This window comes from Argiope bruennichi, chromosome 2 (assembly GCF_947563725.1).
Source record: "Argiope bruennichi chromosome 2, qqArgBrue1.1, whole genome shotgun sequence".
Taxonomy (NCBI): domain Eukaryota; kingdom Metazoa; phylum Arthropoda; class Arachnida; order Araneae; family Araneidae; genus Argiope; species Argiope bruennichi.
Window position 1 is genome coordinate 114,058,841 of NC_079152.1, and position 22,997 is coordinate 114,081,837.

Genomic DNA, 22,997 nt, shown 5'->3' on the forward strand with positions numbered 1-22,997 from the left:
TTGCTATTCTGTATTGCAGGTACCAGTAATTGGTCACTAGAATATATATGTTTAATTTGTTCAGCAATTTAATTCCATCTTCGCTTAGTTCATTGTATTAGCGCAGCATGGCAGATCCAGCCCTATTGCCATGACACTCACAGCAGGCACAACAACAATTCTCAGCTCATTGAATTCAATCCGATTCAATAATTTGCGATTCTCTTCCTTTCTTATTCCGCGACTGCTTTTTTTTTCTGATGCAGATAAAATGTTTCTGTTTTTGAAGTGGAAGGCATTTATAAAGCATTTTTTCCAAAGTCTAAGAACAGCCGATAAGTTCTTAACGGCTGTGCCAGCCCTTATTAGATATGTTCTTTATTCCTGATCAACATTCCTTCGCTTCTATATCTAACATTTCGTTGAACTATATACAATTCAAGTGCTTTCTTGCTCATAAGCTCACATGTACTATAGCTGCTCTTAATGCATTGACACAAAACATAACAAATTAAATATTTTCTTTTCTTTTCCTACAAAGCAATTATAAAATAAAAAAAAAAACTTTTGAAGATTAAGAAATATCATGCATGGTGATTCAATACTTAGCGTTCAACTTTCTTCGGGTGGTAGGGAATGCGTCAGGAAACCGATTTCACGTACGAAAGTGTGATCGTAAACTTTATATGCATGGATAAAATGGACAAGTGAAATGAATACAAGAAAACAATAAAGTTCAGTGGTAACGGATGTGACCTTTATTCCAACAAGGTAAAGTACATTAGTTATCAGTAGGCGCTTAAAATTGTGACCATTTACACGAACACGGGATTCACAGCGCGGTTGCATCGACCACCGAACCTTTTCAAACACGCCGGACATATCACGGACAATGCCTATGGCATATCCGCCGAGATATATGGTATGAACATGACGGAGCTCCAGATCACAGCATAATTGCCTCGCGTGATTACCTGAGCAGAACATTTGGAGCTCAATGTGTCAGTAGAGGTGGAAAGATCGCTTGGCCACTCAGGTCACTTGATTTATCACCCATTGATTTCTTTTTATACTGAGTCATGAAAGACCATGTGTATGAAACCCCCGTTGGCTGTGAATCGGACCTTGTTGCACGAATAGTGACCTCCGAAGGCATTGTCCATGATATGCCAAGTGTTTTTGAAAAGGTTAGGCGGTCAATGCAAGAGCGCTGTGAATCTTGTGTTTGTGTAAATGGTCACAATTTCAAGCATCTACTATGAACTTGTACTTTAATTTGATAGAATAAAAGTCACATTCGTTACCAATTAACTGTACTGTTTCCTTGTGTTCCTTTCACATGTCCATTTTGTCCATGCCGATGACGTTTGCGCACAAACTTTCCAGTGTGAAATCGGTTTTCTAACATATTACCTACCACCTTACAAAATTTGATCGATAAGTTTTGAATCACCCTATATATATAATCGAAACTTACCTATAAATTAAACGAAAATATTTCGGTGGATAATTTTTTGTTATTGTCTTATTTAACATCGATTAGGATTAATTAAATATTTTCGAAAATTAAACGCAAAACATCACATATTAATCAAACGTCTTTAAATTACTTCACATGCATAAAAAATGTATACTGAACTAAATAATAATGGAAGCAAAAATTTAGTCTTAGAGTTTATATTCAAAGAAAGAAACATTTTCTTAACTTTAAAAGTATCAGACGAATACATTGAAAAAATAGGTAAAACAACAAATTGATTTGAATTTATCAATTTCAAAGTGGTTCTAAAATGAATTTTAAACAGTTAGAATTTGAGAATTAGATAAAAATTATCTCAATGAAATCAGCATCATGAAAAAATTGCTGTCCTTTAATATGATGTAAAAATATTTTTTTTTTAAATTTTATTGGCAAAATGTATCAAAATTATTATTCTTATTTCCATTATTTGATTGTTATAAATATAAAATAAATAAACTCTTATTATTTAGGTGGAAAATTTGAAGTAACTAACTTTATTTAAAGAGTACATTTGAATTTTATGTCAATTTCACGCAGCTACCAATTACTTTTTAGGAAGATTTCTTATGATGGACAGCAATCACTTATATTTTCTGATTTATATATAGAACCGGTATTTAGTATGGTTTAACACGTGTGTGTATCATTGTTTAAATGTATTTATTAAATGTAATTTACAAAATCAAAAACAAATTTGAACCAATTTTTGGGATCAAACATTTTATTTAAATCACATTTAATAAGATTCAAGAAGCATCCACAAATTCAGATAGAACCATTACTTAACCACAAATACAGATAGAATTGACATCAATAAATATTACAATATACACATAATTAATTAAAAGTGCCTTCGAGTGAGATATCTTACATTTGAAATAAATACAGGGTAAATTCATGCTCATTTTCACTACTTCAGGGACAACAGACATCAATAAGTATATATTGAGAATAAGTTTAAAAATATTTCTGAATGTGAAATAATATATAATGACAAAATGCGAACGGAATAGTTTTCATAAACTCATTAAATCAATCACAAGATAATAATTATCAGTTGTGATCACGGCTTTATTTAATAATCACATCTGAATAAAAAGACTAGATAAATGTGTGTTTTTCATGCACTATTGAAAAACACTCACTTGATAATATACAACGACAACATGCATAAACCACAATGACTAAAACAGTAATATGCAGTAATATCCTCTTAAGAGTTCGCCACAACGATTTCTCATCCATTAGACAATTAAGCGCTAGTGTTGCATCCTTTGCGGGCGTTATCGAAGTCATGGAATGATCGAAGTTCAAATGTCCTGGTGGAAGGTCCAACGCCGTTAATCCTACCGCTGGATGGACTTCCGGTCAGTCCGGACATGAGGGTGGTCCGAGACTTCTGAGAGAACTCTAGGAAGAAATGTGAAAAATTAATACAATGCTACTTTGACTTGGGAAAGATGGTGAGTTGTGTTTTAATTTCTTTGTTTAGTTTTATGACTTTTTTTTTTTGTTATTGACACGAAATCTATAGGCTTTTTCTATTACCTCTTATTCGATAAAAATTTCAAACAAAATCAGTAAGCCACTAAATTCTAGGCGATTAATTAAGTCTCGAATATAAAATCAAAATTCTTCAAAATAAGGCATTATATTGGATATTGATTTATTATTACGGAAGTCTATGAGATAATATACTATAAATTAATATTAAAAAATTCCAAGTGAAAAAATATTAAAAAGAAATTCCAGCAACTCTATAACAAATTATGAGTAATAATTAACTTTACTTTTTTAAACATAATTTGTAACTTTTTCCACTACTGGAAAAAGTTATGTATTATGCTTTGTGACCCAATATCAAAATTCTGAAAGTTTTTTTAGATTGATACATTGTTCTATTAACCTTCCGTCGGGCGCAATGTAAATCCTAACACGATCGGGCGCAATTCATCTAAGAGATTAATGTACTCAATTAATGCAATTTTTGAATGTAAGTTAAAAAAACATATTAAACAGAACTTTTCACTTACATTTGAGTATATTTCGTATGAGTATTTGAGTATATATGAGTACTCAATTAATGTGACTTCATCTCACAGATTAGTTGCGCCCAATGGAAGGTTAAGAAAAATGTTACAAATGTAACGAAAACTATAATTTATTGCTAAAAAATATATATAATTTATATTACCATGCAATCAATCAATCTATGAGTCTTGTTTAGTAAGAAATATTTATAAAAAATTCGATACAAACTATAAAAGCATTGACGTATTAAAAACGTCAATGAAGCATCGCATTTAAAGCGCCGAAAATTTTATTTCATCTAATAAAATAATGGGACTATCTAAATAAATTATCAAAGTAGAGAACATCAAGAAATGAAAGTAAGTGAATTTATAGTATCAATGTTTAGTAAAATATAGATGGCTCGTCAACATTATGATTATAAAACTTGCCATTTCTTCAAACTCAAAATTAACTCAGTTGTGGAGCTCTGGATTTAATTTCATGAAGCCAATCAATGGCTAACTTGAGGAAATAGAATTTATTCATTTGATAATTTCTCTTGTAAGAGATATTGAAATGGTTCTGGGATCATCCAACATTCTGATACTCAAAACTTCATAACTGGATCAGTTTTGATCGGCAAAACAGGATTTTTTAAATTTTAAAATGATAGTCTATTAAGCATATTTCATAAAGTGTGGAATAGACTGGGAGACAGTCAAAATATATTAGGTGTTTTTCTATAGGAAGACTACCTAATGCAATGGTTCTCATGACAAGATTGCCGGAAAATTTCTTCAATTCTCTTCAATTCTTATCTCCCAAAACCATCCTTTGTTAAAAAGTGCCCATGTTATCGTGTGAACAGGAGTAATTTTGTTTGCATTTTGATTGGCTTGGAATATGTTGTTAGAAATATAAAAATATCGGATGAGTTCATAAATGTGTTATCTAACTCAAAAGGGGTGAAAATGGTGGGGAGGGCTGAAAATTTCTTTTTCCTATAACTTTCTTAATGTATAAGATAGAAAAGCAAATCCAAATAGCCAAATTAGCACCTCATTAAGATGAATAACTTTCGTATTTAAAGTTTTTCAATAACTGCAATATTTTATAAGTTATTTAGTTATTTTAGAAGAGTCTAAAATGTGATTTTCAAGCCCTAATTTTCACTGTGTCTAACGTCATCAATTTATGGTTGCAGTTTTGAAAATCAAAAACTGTTATAAAACATTTTCTTTCATTTGTATAGTTTGACATTGTTTAAATACACATGGAATAAAGATTAAAGGTTTGAATTAAACTTATTAAAAAATGAAAGATTTAATGGCAACATTATGTAAAAACGATCAGCTTAAAAATTTCCAGAAGCTGCGTGTTTTTTTAGTTCTTTATACCTTTTTTTTTTAAATGAACCTGATTCTGAGGTTTTTGTGAATTTGATGGTTCATTAAATAGATGCCTGCCGCATTACTGAGAATATACTGCGTTAAGACATTTTGTATCAATAAAAGGCAATATTTATGGTTTTAACTAATGTATGGGCACTTTTACTTACCGACCGATAGCAATTAATCGCTAAAAAACATTTGTAAATATATCATGTTAGTCTATTGACTTTGTTTCGCCAATGGCTACAATTAACGATAAATACAATAGTGTCGAAGTATATATTTTAAAAAAAAAATTAATAATAAATTTCCTTTTACAATTAATAGTTATTATTTAGATATTTAAATGTGCAACAATAAGATCTTAATTTCAATATTAGTTAAGAAAAGCAGACAATTTTTTTTCTCTAATATAAATGAAGAATAAATCGACAAATTCTTATTTTCTAACATAAAATGTTATTGCTTGCATTTAATTTAGAACAATATTTCCAAACCGTTGCTAATTTCTTCAAATATATTTAAAATGCATAGAGCCGGCGTCCTGGCATGGGGTAGAGCGTCTTCCCCGTGATCTGGGGGTACCGTGTTCGAGTCCCGGTTTGGGCATGGTTGTTCTTCTTCCGTTGTTCTATGTGTGAATGTGCCCTCCTGTAAAAAGGGGTTGTGCAAGCGAATGAGTGATGCATGAGTAGCAAAGACATATTCTTGGCCCTAGTTGGCGCTACTATAAAAACAAGAGACGCTCCCCCTCAGGCTTAAAACGCTGTCTTCGTAACAGCGGGCTTGACCGTGGCAAGCGCCATAAGAAACAACAACAACAACAAAATGCAGAGATACACTTCCAGTTCCTGCCGAAAAATATAAACTGTTGACACTTGCTAATATCTTGAAAGCTTTTTAATTATATAAACTTTGTAATAAGCCTAGATTATTACTTTTATAATATTTGTACTTTGACATTATTTATTTTTCAATAAATACTAAATAATACGATAGCAATATAAACATTACCTATGATCGTTTCAAAATTTCACTTTACTTCACCATAAAGGAAGTAAAAGAAGATATTGTAATCGTCAAATAATTCAAACTCGAGATTTTGATGAAACTCTTCGTCTCGAACCTGTCATAGTCCGAAAAATATATTTTTGGCATTTTGGCTGTCTGTCTGAAACAAAGGTAATTCAAAAACACTCTGGGGTAGATAAATGAAATTTCATATACGATTATTTCACCAAATGTGTAGATTTCTATCGAATGTCGAACAAAATCTATTTCGAGGAAGTCTATCTGTCTGGCTGTTTTGAGTAGAAATGGATTCAATAATATACACGCAAAAGTATATAAATGAATTTTTGAACATAGATTTAGCCTCTTAAATAGATTCCTATCAAATTTTGAACCAAATCTTTCAAGCGATTGACTGTAATGATTTAAATCAAGAAATTCGTTATATTGTGACTACAATTGCAATTCCATGTCAAATTTTGATGCGAGTTGAAATGCAAAAAGGAGTCCAAAACCCATGTTCTCAAAAGATACAATAGTAGATTTATGCCGAAGATCTATAATTTTTAACTAATTTGATTGATGTTAGTGAATGCCATTCAGGGTATTCGTGGCCTTTTCTAAGGTCCAATTTTATGTGGGTGGGTGGAATTAATTGGAGGATATCCGAAAATGTTTCAGGAAGACCATTCCCGTGAGTTTTGTCTAAGGAGTGAAAAAATTTGAAAATAGTAGCTTAGATGTTAAGGAATCTACCTATGCTTTCCATCTTTCCTAGAGGAATATCTTTTTTCATCTGTGCAAGTATTAATTGAAAAAACATAAATTGCAACTTTTACTCTATTTATATCACGTTTAAAATTGGAAAATATATACTGACCTCTATCAATTTAGACATATTGGACATCTATCAACGGACATTTTGTAAACTAATCTAAATAACCGATTTATTTATCAAAATGCTTAAAAATAAATAAGGGAAGGACATAGGTCATCAAGACTTTTATCTCATGTTGTAATAGACAAGCCCATTGACTTTAGAAGTCAGTGGTTTTAAGCCTAGGGTGCGTCTCTTGTTATTTCAGTGGCGCCATCTAGGGTCAAAAATACGACTTAGCTACACACACGACACAACCCTTTTTACGGGGTGGACTTAATTCATGCATTTCATTCACTCATTCACAGATCGTAATTTAGACCTGGATCAAAAAACGCTCACCCCTGCTCAATTGCTCTCGACATGGAGGAATTTGTGACCAAAACAGATTTATACGTGCGCCAGCCATCACACACACGGAGAGTCTTCGTCAGGCGGGGTTAACGAGCTCGTAACCCAAGCAAATCCAATTCTCTACCAGCCAAGCTCCCCGACCAGACCACCTTTTATCTCAAAATTACATTATTCTACACTAAACAATACTTCCATAAAAAAAGATTCCCGCGTCTTATGGTTGAATAATATTATGAATAATATATATTATAGTTGAATAATATAGTATATTATGGTTGAATAATTATCACAGAATCGTCATATTTACCGCTTTTACTTTAATGCTGGAAACATTCATTTCCTTCATATATATATACTTACATTTGATTTACTTTATATGGCCTTTAGTTGTTCAATGCTGCCATCACATTAATCAATACACATAAAATATGTCCAAAAAAGGGTTTTATTTTTATTGTATGATCAAAATTTTTTAGATTAGCTGTAGAATCAACATAATTATTTTTAACAATTTTCGACTAAAATTCACAGCTTACCTTTTTTAGCTGTTCGTTCATTCCCTAAGCAACGCTCAAATCCCAAACTTGATTCACATTAAAGTGATTCCCTAAACATGATTCATTTGATACTTTTCGAAAGAATGATGTTGTGTATTTGCTATTTATAAAATTAGATGAATGACAACGAGTTTTGAACTGGAATACATTCCGTATCAGCTCTGAATTCAACTTCCAAATTAATAAGCATTAATACAAGTTTGGTAATTGTTGCTTCAGATCATATCAATAAAAAAGATTTTTTTTATATGATGAATATTCACAACATATCTTCTTTTATAATAGTTTGTACTTACGTGGCCTTCTGAGAGGCCTGGCATATGTACACTTCAAAACATTGCACAGCCCTTGACGAAAATTATTGTTGAATCCTCCATACAGTAGAGGATTCAGAGCACTGTTGAAGTAAGCCAGAAACATTGCGAAGTATTGAAATCCTTCAAACCAGTACGGAAGCTGTAAAGAAAATGACCAACAGTTTAATAAAAACATATTTTATAATTGTATTTTTTCCACACATGGATTCTCGAAAATTTCTAGGCCAAGCGAAGTAAAAAAAAAATATGAAAAAAAAATGTATGAAATAAATCACTTTTGTTTATGTTATAGTTTTTATTGCACAACAGTCTTTTCAGCATTGATATTTTTATTTTTTTCAATAAAATACATTCAACTAGTTGCTTTCGACCTACAGTTGTTTCCTCATCATATGAATAGCATTAATTTAAAAAATACTATTAATATATATTATTACTATATTTAATATTTCCGTTAAAACTACAATTTTATGAAACTATAATATATGCTATCAAAATAAAAGAGGGTACGATTTTAAATTAAGAACCTTAAGCGCAGATTGATTTGTTAACTAATTTATAGAATTCATTGGCGTAATCGGCTCATTTGTTGAGGCCGACTGCTCACTCAAAGTTTTGCTTTGTGGTATTTCTCAAAATTGGAGTTGTTGGTGGATAGACGATCATTACTAATGTATTTAGGAGTTATATGTTTATACTTGAAGTAAAAATTGCCGAAATTGATATAGAGATATGAGTGCTTCATATTCACTACTTAATTAATTATGATATGTTAAATAAGATGTTTATGAGGTTTAAGAATGAACAAATTAAATATAGTATAATGTCTGAGGAGGCAAAATTATAGTAAAGCAACTGAATTGTTTTAGTAAAACAACTCATTTTTTTTAAATATTTATTTCCCATAATACTCAAAATTATGAAATAATAGTTTTTATTAATTATCTTGAATTTTGTCTTCATGATCTGAAACGTTGGATGTCTTAATTATCCTGTTAATGACAATGTTATAAAAAAGAAAATAAAAAACTTTGGAATGCTACCTATTAATTTTAGCGAGTCATTTGTTTCGTTTTTGTTAATTGTAAGAAATAATTTTAGTTAGTCAGCCACACTAGTAACTTAATAAGTCCCTCCTGTAGTTTTAAATTTGGAAAATATTTTTTTAATAAATCATCAATTAAGTTTTTTGCTTCCTCAGTTTCTTTTTCTTAAAGAAGACTGAGAAACTATTAATTGAAATTTCTGACCTTTTGACATTGCACTTTATGATGCTTATTCAGAGCTTATTATTTTATATAATATTACTGTTAAATTATTTTCAATCATTTGTGCCATCCGTTTAAACCACGGATATTTCCAAATTTCTAAGTTTAGAAAAATATTTTATTAGTTCATTTTCCTCTTTAATTTTCTTTCCAGCACAAAGAAGTCTTAGACATGAGGCAAAAATGAACGACCGCAAAAAAGAAATTATTTTTGGAAACTATTCATGAGACATTCTATTTGAACAATATTCATGAAGCTTTGATTAGAAGTACCTTCCTCAAATTTTGTTTCTTGTTCTAAATAATCATACAAAAAGTTTGATTTCTAAAAATAATTAATGACATATGGAGTTTCTGAAATAACTAATTCATTTGCAGCTCATTGTTCTTTACATTCTTCAGCATTTGTCAACCAAAGTAATGTATGATTCTTTGCTGAGTGTAAAAGTAGTAGCTATTTTTGTGCTTTATTAAAATTAAGCAAGTTCTATTTATTCCATTTTTCAATATTTTCCTCCATTATATAATACGGTTTTGATATAATTCTGTAGTTCAACCATAATTAAGCTGTGGGTTGAAAACATCGATGCAGTAATAAATAAAAAAAATGTTGGCTTTTTCTCAAGAATTATCAAAAGTTGTTAATAAAAGTTAATGATAAAATAATAATAACTTGCTACATTGCATTAAAATGTAATAAATAATTGTTTCGAATTGGTTTTTATTGTTGTTGTGTTAATAATTATCATCGTTATATTGCTAATCGATTAGACATCGTATTAAAACGTAATAAATAATTGTTTCGAATCGATTTTTAGAGTTATAGTAATAATAATTACCATCGCTATATTGCCAAAAATAATCGATTAGACCGAAAAGAGCCCCAAAATAATGTGTATTGCTCATTTTAAAGTGCTAACTTTGGTATAAAATATATCTCATTTATCAATTTCTCATCACATTGCGCGATGCATTGCACTGATATGTTAAAAAGATGAATACTAAAAAATAAAGTACAGTACTCGTTTCCTTCTCTTGTAAAAATGAACACTTCTCGTAGCACAGTGATGATATTGTAAAGAAACTTGTTCTAAGTTAGTGCGGACTGAATGGCTTAGTAGTAGAATGCTATGATTTGAAAGCGATAGTTAGAAAGTACTGCAGGCAAGTTGTTTAAAATGCTTTGTAATTGATATACTTTTTGTTGTTACTCGATTGTACTAGATCGTTCTTATATTTTCTATATCTTTCAAAATCTCGAAGATTCGAGTCATTTCGTCTTGTGGATGAAAACATATGTAAGGTCTAATTCATTGAATAAAGTCTCGAGCTGAGATTACAGACTGTTATTTTTGATTTTAGTTAATACACGATTTATCTACACGACAATATATTTATTTTTTTTCCTCCAGTAGAAAATTATTATTATTACAAAAACAGAAAAAAATAAAAATAATAATCAGTGTAGTTTAAATGCATTAACGTAAATAGTTTAATGTCCGGAAAATTTCAGAGAGTAATCGTGAAAAATATGAAAGTGTTCTTTCATTGATTTTATTTCTAATGTAGTTTCTAAAAGAATTTTTTAGTGTAATTATTTAAACAATACATACAATTTTTCGAACATAAGACGTCGAATCTCTACTATAAGATATAATATTAGATGAAATTATAAATTGGATTACACACATTAAAGTTATATTGGTCATAAATTTATTGGACAAATGAAATTTAATTTATATAAAATTATAATCTATCGAATCCTCAACTGAAGCGATGTCAATATAAGAAGTAGTAAAAACTTATTTGCGATTTAAGAGCAAACAAATTTTTCTTTCCTCTGTCGATTTTTCTATTTCTTATCAATCCTCCTGTTTGTTTCCTTCGGAAACAACATTTATTGTTCTTTTCTCACATCATATTTATATTTGCCCGTGTAATCTTATTAAATCGATCTTGAAGGGAAACGTGTACAGCCGACCATCCCGCCACCATTGAACGTAGCAGTATTGACAGGATATGTTGTGGCCGACTGTTATCTTTAGCATTGTCCATCCTTACATAGACCAATTTGTCAAACAGACATTCTCTTCGAGATATTTGACCACATAGTGGTCAATTACTCTCCTTCCTCTTCATCTTCCTATTAAACAAGGAACAGACCATTACTAATGGAAAATCTCAGCGAAATTCTCCAAATTCTCGTTTCACAACAACAGAAATCCGAACACTTTCAAACAGTTGGTAAAAATCTGAAAATTTTTCACATCATGCCCTTCAGAGTTTTAAGAATACCCGGTACCATCAGTACTATATTTAAGTCATTATTTTCAACATTCAGATTTTTCTTAGTTTCAAGATTTTTATTCATTCCTTACAATAGTGGTAAACAGTACCGATTCCTCCACAAATGCATTTATTTTCCTGCGTTCTTCCAAATCTTTGAAAATGTGCAGGAAATCTCCCATGTCCTAATATAATTTGGATTACCAGTGGAAGGTATCTTTTTATTTTTTTTCTGGATTAGGAATAAAGTCATAAATTACTCTTCCTTTTTTTGAACATATACCATCTGTCAAACCATTGCAGCTTTATTTCTTCTCTTAATTCCCATTTTAAGACACCATTTGATTTGGGGATAATTACATAAACACTGTCTTTCTGTGCCACCAACATTGCATATTGATACGCCTTTTCATTACCATATATCCCAATATGGGCCTTAACCCAATTCAATTCTATCCCTTTGTTATTTTTAACACTTCTTATCTTTTCTTTTTATCGTCCATATTTACAATTTTGAGATGATTGTATGGCTTGTAGGTTGACAGAGAATCTGAAAAATTCTGTCTGTCCTCCGCCCTTTCACAATATTCAATGGCCATCTTTAAAGCTTTCACTTCTGCCTAGAAACTTGTGGCATGGTTCGATAATTTAACAAGACTTTTATCGATCACTTTCCCATAGTAGTATACTACTTCTGCAGCTCCTACTTTATTTTCATCTTTTGAGCCATCTGTAAAATTTTCTATTCCATCCATGTCTGGGATTTTAATTTGAAAGCCATGAATAAACCATTCTGAAGAGAGTTGTTTGAATTTGTCAAAATACATCTCATAATCTTTATTGCTGAAGCATTTGTTTCCTATTTTAACTTTATTACTAGTTCTTATTGGAAATTTAGTTAATATTTCCGTTGCTCTGAAATCCATTGCCATAATTCCCATTATCACTTGAAGAGCTTCTGTAGAAATGGTTCTATATGTCCCAGACGTAATAATGAGAGGGCGCAGTTGGATTGTATTTAATGCTTCTCTGATTTTATTTAGATTTAGCCTATGTCCCGATGCTCCGTGCGCGAAAAGAAGAAATGGCTCAATGGCCCCAGTGTAGATTCTTCTTAGATGGTATTTCCATTTTGTAAAATTTATCCGCAACTGTCACTAGTTTATATGCTAATGTATACACTTTCTTCTAGACTTTACTAAAATGCGACATGAATGTTAATTTACTGTCCCATGTAACTCCCAGGTATTTAATTTAATTAGACACATTTATATTGTCATTGCCCACTTTTATGTTAGGCTGATTTGTTAATTTTAAACGTTCTCCAAATGTAATATGCATAGTAATGATTTTTTTTACTTTTATTAAACTCAAGCTTATGTAGTTTGTCCCATTTTATTAGCCTATGAATTATTCGTTTTCCTTTGATTTCCAATTCATTTTTGTTCTTCCCGAGATTGTTAGTAGCACATCATCGGCTTACGCCTGTATAAAGCAGTTTTCTAGAAGATTGATCTTAAATGCAGAATTCATAACCAAGTTCCAGAATGACGGCCCGCTGCATGAACCTTGTGTCACTCCTCTATTCATTATAAAGTCTCAATTATTCTCTCCATCTAGGTAAATACATTGTCTTTCACTCAAGTAATCTTTAATCACTTCAAAAAGGTTGTTTGCCCAATTCATTTTTATAAGGGCATATGAAATGCATTTCCTCCATACTGAATCAAATGCTCCAGCTCTATCCAAAGATATAACTGTTGTCTTTAGTTTTTGATTCACCGCACCTTTTTACTCCATAGTGCATTTTGTGCTGTTTCACAAGAGTGATTATATCTAAAAGCATGTTGATCCCGATGTAGCCTATTTTGTGTCGTTAATAAGAGCTGTACTCTGAGTTATCAGTCTATCCAAGATTTTACTTGTTGTTGTTAGCAAATATATTGGTCTATAGGATTTAGGGTCCTCTAAGTATCTATTAAGAGAAACAACACTGCCATCTTTTATGAATAATTCAACATATGTATCAGAGTAAATAATACAGAAGTGGAATATAAAATACTAGATTCTTAATTTAAATTTGTTTCTATGAAGGTAAATAAGTAGACAAGTAATTTTCATGTATTTTTGTAAAATATTTGTGTGTAATAATTGAAGAATTGTGACTGAAAATCGATTAGATGAAACAGATTGCGTGGGAGCTCATGTTCTCATTAATTCTCTTAAAATAATCCTTATCAGTAATCTGAATAAATTCAAAAATATCATGACATTCCTAAACATTTTTCTAAAAGTAATCGAATGGTTATAAATAGCATTACATGGGTTAATTATATATATATTTAGATTGAGATAGATTCTGAACTTTTATTCAAATATTTGATAGAATCAAAGAAAATAATAAAATAAGAATCATAATTTAATCTGATTAGGAAACCTCTTAAGATTATATAGCTTTTAAAATTTTCCTACTTTTCTATAAATTTTTAATGTAGAACGGATTTTGTTCTTGCTTTATTAAAAATCAATAGTTTTGGAAAAAGATGAAAACGAAATGAATTTATTTCGGTGTAAAGTAATTCATCTGGCAATGCCTTATATAACCGTGAAATCTAGAATTAAAATTATAGTGAAGAATTATAAACTATGATTTTTCAAGAAAATGATAGCCAAAGCAAACGGTAAACACTTTTTGTTGAATTAAGAATTATAAGGCTTATAATTAATTTGGACATTTCAGTGTTTAAATTAAAAATTCGGTAATTAGCATTAGCCAAGCTAATAAAACAATCAATATCATAGTATTTATTTTAACTGTAGTATATAGTTTTCATTACAACATCATCCACGTGTAGTTATTAATACACTTCTTGATTAAAATTTAATTAAAAGATAATGAATTAAATAATTAATTAAAAGATTAATTAAAAGAATATTATAAATTGGGTGGTAAAATATATGAATTCACCCTTGTTTTTCCATATTAAAAATTCTGAAGGTTTGCAGTATTTTATATGTGTTAATTTTTTTTTTTTGGCTAAAAATTAATTATTAACTTATAATTTTTTTCTTTATTATCTATAATTTATTTTTAAAAGATTCTTATGGTGGCATTTCATTGAGCTAACTTTACACCTTTTACATCTTTCTTTAAAAATATTTTTAAAAAATTTCATGTGCATCATAGGCAAATTTTGTTACACTTTTGGAAAAAAAAAAATTATTATTTTGATAATATGTAAAAAAAAATATACAATTTGAAAAAGTAGAAAAAAAATTTCCATTCTTATTTTCAAAATGGAAAAATAATCAGATATATGACTGAATAAAATTAAACATATACTTTTTGCCAGTTTTAAAATATTTGAGGCAAAAATAAATAAATGAAGGAATGAATAAATGATTGAAACTATATTCGCAATAGGAAAAACGAGATCAAGAACTGAACACGGGAGTTTAAGTATATGAAAACAGACATTAATGCTGTTCTCTCTTGAGATACGATTCTCCAGTGTTAAAGGAAAGATCCTGTCCATTAAATTGTCAATTCTTTTAATTTACCATCCCGTAACAGAATGTCTAGTCCTTGTCTGTTCAGATAAGCTTAAGCAAGTGACAGTTAACTTCTAATCATTTGTTGAAGATAACAAGATGTGATTAGAAAATGGTCCTATGAAGTAACTGTCTCTGAATTCATATAATTGACGTTAACTTTTAAATTAAAACATGGCAAGTTTTTATAAATTATTTTATGTATAAACTTGATGAAAAAATTCATGCTTTCTTAAAAATACCAAATAAATTAAATTGTATCTGTTATGAAATCTCATAAATTCTAAATTAAATTTTTTAAATATATGGAGGGTCAAGAGCATCACATTACGAAAATAAAGAAAAAATAATCAGGGTAGAAATGTGGCTTTTTGGCGTGTTTATGAAGAGCATTACTATTAAGAAGTCGATAAGATTTCTTTTTTATTTGCTTTATGATAATTAATCGTACATTAATTTTACTATTGTACATTATGATAATTAATTATACATTAATTTTATTTTTGAAAACTATTATAAGGTTAACTTCTTAAATAAAAGAAATATTACTTTTCATCTTAAACATCTACTGGGAATGATAAGGTTTCCGCACAAAAGCAAACACTACTGAAAAACTTATGCTGAAAAGTTATTATTATCATTATTTTTATATCTAAATTCTCTAAAAATTCTATAGTCTAAATAGGATACAAGGTGGACATAAAGTCTTTCACTAAACATAAAATATAATTACAAAAGAACAATTGGATATGATATTGTAAACTGTTTACTATGGAAAAATCGCGTTCTTAATTTTTTTTTAGTGCAATAAATAGAGAAACTAATGCAAAAACAGTAACATTACATTCCGTTTTTGTCAAAATGCTGTCAACGCAAGAAAATACCCCTTGTGTTCTTTGGTTACATGAATTCAAATCTGCCATTACTGTTCAACATGAATTTTGCAAATACATCAAACACAGCGTGTGTAGAAAATAATTTGAAGATATTGAATCTTCACAGTTAGAATTGCAAAATTTGTCTGTAGTTTGACAGCCAAAGGGTTGATTAATTGACGAAGAAAATCAGAATGCCACTTTGATATTCTTCGGGTGACCAAGGGCGCTTGCTCACATTAAAATCTACTAACATAGTGATTTTATTAAAACATTTATAAATGGCTTTACAATATATCGAAACAACTGTATGTTAGTCATTCTAGTTTTTTTATAATAAATTTTTGTAATAAAGGATAAGTTTGTATGGTGTAATAGAAGGAACCGAAAGAATTATGGTGTAATAATGCAGGTTCGAATCAGCGAATAAACTTGGTATTTTTAATTTCGTTTTAATATCCATTTCGAGAAAGCATAATTATTAACAAGAAGACGCAGCGCTGCACAAACACAGAAGTCAAAAAGGGACGAACAAATGATGACTAGTCTTATATAACATAGGATTTCTAGCCAGGCGCTAATTCAATACACGTGATGACCTTTGACACCTTTTCAAGGGCAACCGAAGTTATCACTTTCTCTTGACACGTAGTAATGATGGCGCATTATTTTTATAGAGGAATGAATTAAACCAAAAGTGGAATTGGATCACCAAATAAGAGAATATTTTAGAATGAAGTTACGATGGGCTAAACTAGGATAAAATCTTGGAAATTAATTTGGATTGAATTAAGAGTTTAAAATGTCATTACACACACACACACACACACACACACACACACACACACACACACACACACACACACACACACACACACACACACATATATATATATATATATATATATATATATATATATATATATATATATATATATATATATATATATATATATATTAGTGAGAATACAATCCATGTCAAATAAATCATAGAGGTTACAATAAAATGCTTCAATTTGTTTGAAATACAATTTGCACTAATAAATTTTTTTTGTTAAAAACAGGCTCATTCTATTCCTTATAAGCACGCATCTTTTATAAATCAACAAATATTAGATCCCATCAATGTTTCCTGATCTTTTGTTATTGTATTTCGTACATATTTATGTGAATAACGTTATCGCAATTTAAAATATGAAATATTCTATTTAAAGGCATATGACACCGCAAAATAGCATTACACTGTGGGTATTTTCCAAGTCAGTGATCTGGAACATGAAAAGACATCTCATAAGAGATACACAAACATCAAATAATGTTTCTTCCTGCATATCTTAAAACTTTTTGCCATTATATTACATTTTGAAAAGCGAAATGGCAACGACTACATTAAGTTCAAGAATCATTGAGAAATTTTATCCTGATGATCCTTCAATGAATCTTCAATTACGAGGAATTTTAAGAATTCTGTTTGGAAAAATATTTTCATAAAAGAATACGAAAAGTACGAAGTATAATTATTTGTTTGATATTTAAAAGACTTTTTGATACCAGACATTTGAGATACTATATTCGGTATATATATTTCTGACATTTAAAATTCATCGGATTAAGGTTGTTCATCCAATTGTTTTTAAATCTTCTACTAGATTTCATGTTATGTTAACCAATAAAAGTCAATCAAGTTTAGTATTTTAAAAAAAAAAAATCATACAAATGATTTTGACAAAGATAATTCATTTTTCCATTACATTGAATCTTCCAAAAAAATGCTTTGCTTAAAGAACAAAAATGTATTTATAAAAAAGTAAACTCTAAAACACATGCTTACAAGAATAATAACCACGTAATTCTTCCAGGATCAAATTTTTTCTTATCATAGGACATATTTTGATTATTAAAGTTTTCTTTATAAGAGAATGTACTTGCGCTTTATATTTTCTGAAGTGGAGAAAAGCAAAGTGATTTAATGGTTTTAATGACATTAATTGTGTCAAAGCAGATAAAAGAACTATAATAATTTTGTGAACTTTTATTACTTTGAGTACTTTATTTTATAAAGCTGTATTCTTCGCTTGGCCGATTATTATATTATTAACTTTCATTGAAATAATTAAATGGTGATATTCAGTAAATTTGCTAGACTTGATTTTTGATACAAAACAGATTGAGGAAATACGGTGAACGCAAAATACGAAGTTGCATAACATAAAAAGTAGTAATCTTATAGAAATAAAGCCCTCTAGAAATGCCACTTTTAAGGAAATGATAATTTTGGGCTGATTCATGGATAAATGCGTGTTCACTTTGTCATTAAATTTTCATCAAGAATTGCTAACATAGTTCTTTGATTTTATACTTGTTTCAACTTACTGTATTTAAATTTGTTTCAGTGGTAACTCTTTTAAATTCCCTTGTTCATTCATATATCCTACATTTCTAAATCTTTTATTGCATTTATTAAATCATTGTCGATGTTGCTTTTACTTTGAAGGGATTTGGTAAACCTTATTTTAAATGCTATGCTTCTGGGCAACATATATAGCTTTCTTTTTTTTTTCTTACAGATTATGATTATGCAAAATATTAGTGGTAAAAGAAAAATTTACAATAATGGTGTTTCATTGTTATTTTCATCATTGTTTCTTGGTGCTTCAGTAAGATCTCCTTACATACAAAAATATTAGATATATTCATAAATGAATAATTCGTGATATATTTTTATAAATATACCACGAATTATTATACCACGGTTATTATTCATACCAATTTATTTTTGGTCTGTGCAGATAGATATGAGAAAATAGTAGTTTTGAAGTTCGCCGTACTTTGCCAGTCCGATACAGTTCTACAAGTCACAACTATCTGCCATCTAGCAATATCGACAGGGAAAGTATTAATGGGGCATTTGCGAGTGTAAGAATTGTATGAGAAAACTCTATCTTCAGAAAAGTGTCCTTATTTCAGAATTATTCCACATGCAGAGAGGCTCAATTAATAGAACTCGTCTCGCTGGCCCGTCTGTATTTAGAAAAACCATTTCTGTTAGGCTTTCATAGATTACTCTGTCAAAAGTTATGTTAGACAATACAGACTTAGAAAAGGTATCGTTGACGAAACATAATAAAAGGTTGAAGTCTGAGTTTACTGGCAGAGATAGACAAGAGTTCAATAAGATAGCTTTAAAAAAAAATTGCGCCTCCGAAGATAATGTCCGAAACAAACAACCAATTTAGAAACCTCATATCCATCAAAACAATTGAACAGGAACAGCACGCTACCGCCATTGACAAATAGCCATCCCAAATAGTTAATTAGTTAGTCATCCGTGAAAGGGAATAAGACCATCACAGTGTCGTCGAGATCCCCAAAATTTGCACACAGAAATGGGAACAAGTAATCTGGTTTGACTAATCATCATTTACATTATTTCTAAGCTGCGTTCATCGGATGGAAATCGGCAGACGCGTTTCATGCTGACTGTTTGCTTTCTCCTCTTAAAACATGGAAAGATCTATGCGATGATAGACGACAAGATGTCTTGGCTTAGAGCCACTTGTCATTTTGAAGGGAACTGCCGAGGATTATTACAGTATTCTTGCAGTTTATCTCCACCCTATCCATCAGAATGTATTTGCTAAAGGAAGTAATCTATTCCAAGACCGCATCTATCTCGCACACTATGGTGGAACGAAAATATCAAATTTTGATTTTTAATTTGTAATAGTGCGGAAACGTTGCCTTTTGATATAGATAAGATAAATAAAAATTATTAAAAAAAAGTATTAGAGTATGTTTTGAGAAGCCTCAAAGACTTTTTTAACATACTTTTTGCAAATTTTTGAGGATTTTTGTGTGCCTCGATTATGAAATAAAAAGCTTTAAATAAGCGTTGACACATGTATAGAAATATAAAAACAGTTTTAATATTGAATTAGCATGGCACTGAGTCTTATCCGGAGCGGTTGCTGTTGAGGTAAGAAGGATATTTGTCTGCGTCCGGTGAGAAGGACAAAGCTTGTTTCAAATCAGTAGTTTTGCTGAATTCAGTTGCGATGGCGTCTCCCCTCCGTCTATTGTGCATCTGATTAACGTAATTAATTTGTTAGTTTGTGCTTGTATGCTTTGCTGTGAGTAAAAAATGGCCCAGTCTAAATTAGTAAAGACAAGACAAATATCGGAGGGCTCTATTTTTGGGAAATTTAGTGATTTATTGACGAATCTATATTATATTAGACTTAACAACAAAATTGCTTCGCAGAAGGATTCTTTTGTAAGCGAAATATGTGACACTTTAGTTCCCATAATAAAATAAATATAGTCAGGAGCTTCTATTCCTTTTGCTTCTAGCAAAAGAATTTCACAAATGATAAAAGTTTTCATGCGAAATACAGGATTTATTAAAGTCTAAAAGCAGAAAATGTTCAGATAAGTTTGATTCCAACCTCACAGAATTTAAAGAAGAAGCTAGAAATTTATCTGAGATTTCTGACTTGTATAGGGTCAATTATGAAATAAAAGGTTCTAAGCAATCAATTCTCTAGCAGGAAAATGGTTATAGGTTATTATAATATTGATATTATCACCACAAGTGCTTTCAGGAAGAAAAAAGCAAGACAAGTAAAGAACTACAGATGATAGTTAAGTTTAATCAAGAACGAGCTAAAAATACCAGTGCATCTAAAACGATTAATGGCGGCAATGACAACACAGAATAGCAACAGTGTTCTTTACAAAAATAGGCAAGCTAATCAGATCTATCAAATAGACAAGAAGCGATAAAACTAACAAGTACCTATGCGATTTAATATTAAGTTAAACCATTATACAGGGTGTCCCATAAATATTGGGACAAACTTTAAGGGGAGGTAGGGGACATCACAAGGATTCAGATTTGCATAGCAACCCGTGGTCCGAAACGCCTTCATTTGGAGCTAGGTGGCGTCGTTCACAGTAGCATATAAGGAAGCAGACCTGCAATCCATCAGTCATTTGCGTTGCGCTCGCCCGCAGAGGAGTATGGAACGTTTCACGAACATGGAGCTGGTTCGATATGAACCTGATTTATGGATTGGCAGGAGGAAGTGCAAGAGCGGTTGAAAGGTTGTATCGGGAAAGATACCCACAGAGAGATGCACCAGACCCCCGGATGCTCAGTAATTTGTATCACAATTTGTGTGAATATGGGTCGTTACGAGGTAATAGAAATAGTGAGGGCAGGCGACGAGTGACTTTAACTCACAGGATGGAAGAAAATGTGTTGGATACCGTTAGAAGGAATCCGAGTGCCAGCGTATGAGCCGTCGTTACTGCCGTTGGAGGATCTCGTAATAATGTTCATCGTGTTTTGCAACGTGAAGGCTTATACCCATACCATCTGCAAAGCGTACAGATACTGCTCCCCGCAGATTACCTACCTCGTGAAAGTTTTGAATGGTGATATCTCGATTAATGTTGCCAAGATAAGAATTTCCCATCCTACGTTTAAATGATTGATGAAGCGTACTTAACGCGAGATGGGATGTTCAACTAACACCATGCACATTTATGGGCTGGCGGGAATACCCATGGCACCCCATCTGCGGCGATCGCAGCTCAAATGACTGAGGGATTGACAAGATGACAACGATTGAGGGAGTACCCGCCCGAGATGGGCTACCTCCAAACCTTGCAAATGAGTAGACTTGGCTTTACTTAAATTTCCCTGAGCTGTGAACGTCAGCTGGTAAAAGTGGAAGAAGAAGAACTAAACATAGTCCTCCGGAGAAAATTCGCATGGCAGGTGAGGGAGAGTGGGAGTGATGTCTTGACCAATAGAAAAGCAGCTGTAAGGGGAGTAGGAGAGGGTGATGCAGGAAGGTTTTCTGAGTTCAGTGAGGGATAAACTATTGTTCGTAGGTGTCCAATCAGGATGTCGGGTTATTGTAGAGGGCTGACTTTACTTTTGGTGGAACTTAGTCGATCAGAGCGTTGAGGATAATCATCTTTTTCTCTTCTCTGTTATCTGTTTTCGTTGCTAGCTTGGCTGCTTCTATTAATTTAGAGAATTCTTTAAGTACTTCTCTTAGTTCTTTTAGTGTTTCCATGGTTTCTAGTAAGGAGGGGAATTCTTCATTAATAGTCATAAGGTTCGTATGCTGTTTTCGAGGTGGGGGGGCGGGGGGTTGAGGGTCTTGATTTCTTTGATGATTCCTTGTTATGTCTGCATAGGAGGGTCTTCCATTTATTGTTGTTAGCTTGGGGAATTTGATACAGCCTTTCCATGTAGCTGTATGACCTGTTTTCTTGCAGTTTACACATACCGGGTCTTGAATTTTTTTCTGTGATACTGCGGCTCCTAGTTGGGTGTGTACCACCGCATTCAATACACTTGTGTGCTAATCTGAAGTTCGTGACTGAGAAATTGTATGTTTGCTTCCTTATATGCTACTGTGAACAACGCCACCTAGCGCCGAATGAAGGCGTTTCGGACCACATGTTGCAATGCAAATCTGAATCCTTGCGATGTCCCCTACCTCCCCTTAAAGTTTGTCCCAATATTTATGGGACACCCTGTACAGAAGGCATCTGAAGCCGAACCAAATAGTTTAGGGGACTTGGTTATCGACTTTACCTGGCTTCCTTGTCACATGCAAGCAATGGAAAGAGCTGTCTGACTGGTGGCGGAATCGGCTCAAAATGTCTGCGCGTTCAATCGCAAGAGAAGGATACATAAGAGCAAAATTTAATTCACATGTGAATATGCCAAAATTTAATTTTAAAAACTGTTTAATGCGGCAATGAAATAGAAACAAACGTTTTGCAGCTGTAACATTTGTAACCATTAAGGATACAGAAATTGGACATAAAAGTCTTTTTTATTATTATTATTCGCATTTAATAATTTTTACAGTTGTAATTTTTATATATACATTTGAAATCATTTTTTGTAACATTATAAGAACGAAAAATTCATAAAAATATTTAATCAAATTTTATAGTTATTCACTTTTTTT

The 22,997-nt window shown here is 31.2% G+C and overlaps 1 protein-coding gene across 1 annotated transcript in view; it reads right to left on the reverse strand.

The window, feature by feature from the left end:
- Nucleotides 1-2,265: 2,265 nt before the first annotated feature.
- LOC129961761 (QRFP-like peptide receptor) overlaps nucleotides 2,266-22,997 on the reverse strand; it is a 184,753-nt gene continuing 164,021 nt past the window's right edge. Inside the window, exons 5-6 of the mRNA XM_056075320.1 lie at nucleotides 8,001-8,160; nucleotides 2,266-2,911 (exon numbers count right to left, since the gene is read on the reverse strand). Coding sequence (XP_055931295.1) covers nucleotides 2,754-2,911; nucleotides 8,001-8,160 — 318 coding nt within the window. The 3' untranslated portion in view covers nucleotides 2,266-2,753. The remainder of the gene's footprint in view (nucleotides 2,912-8,000; nucleotides 8,161-22,997) is intronic.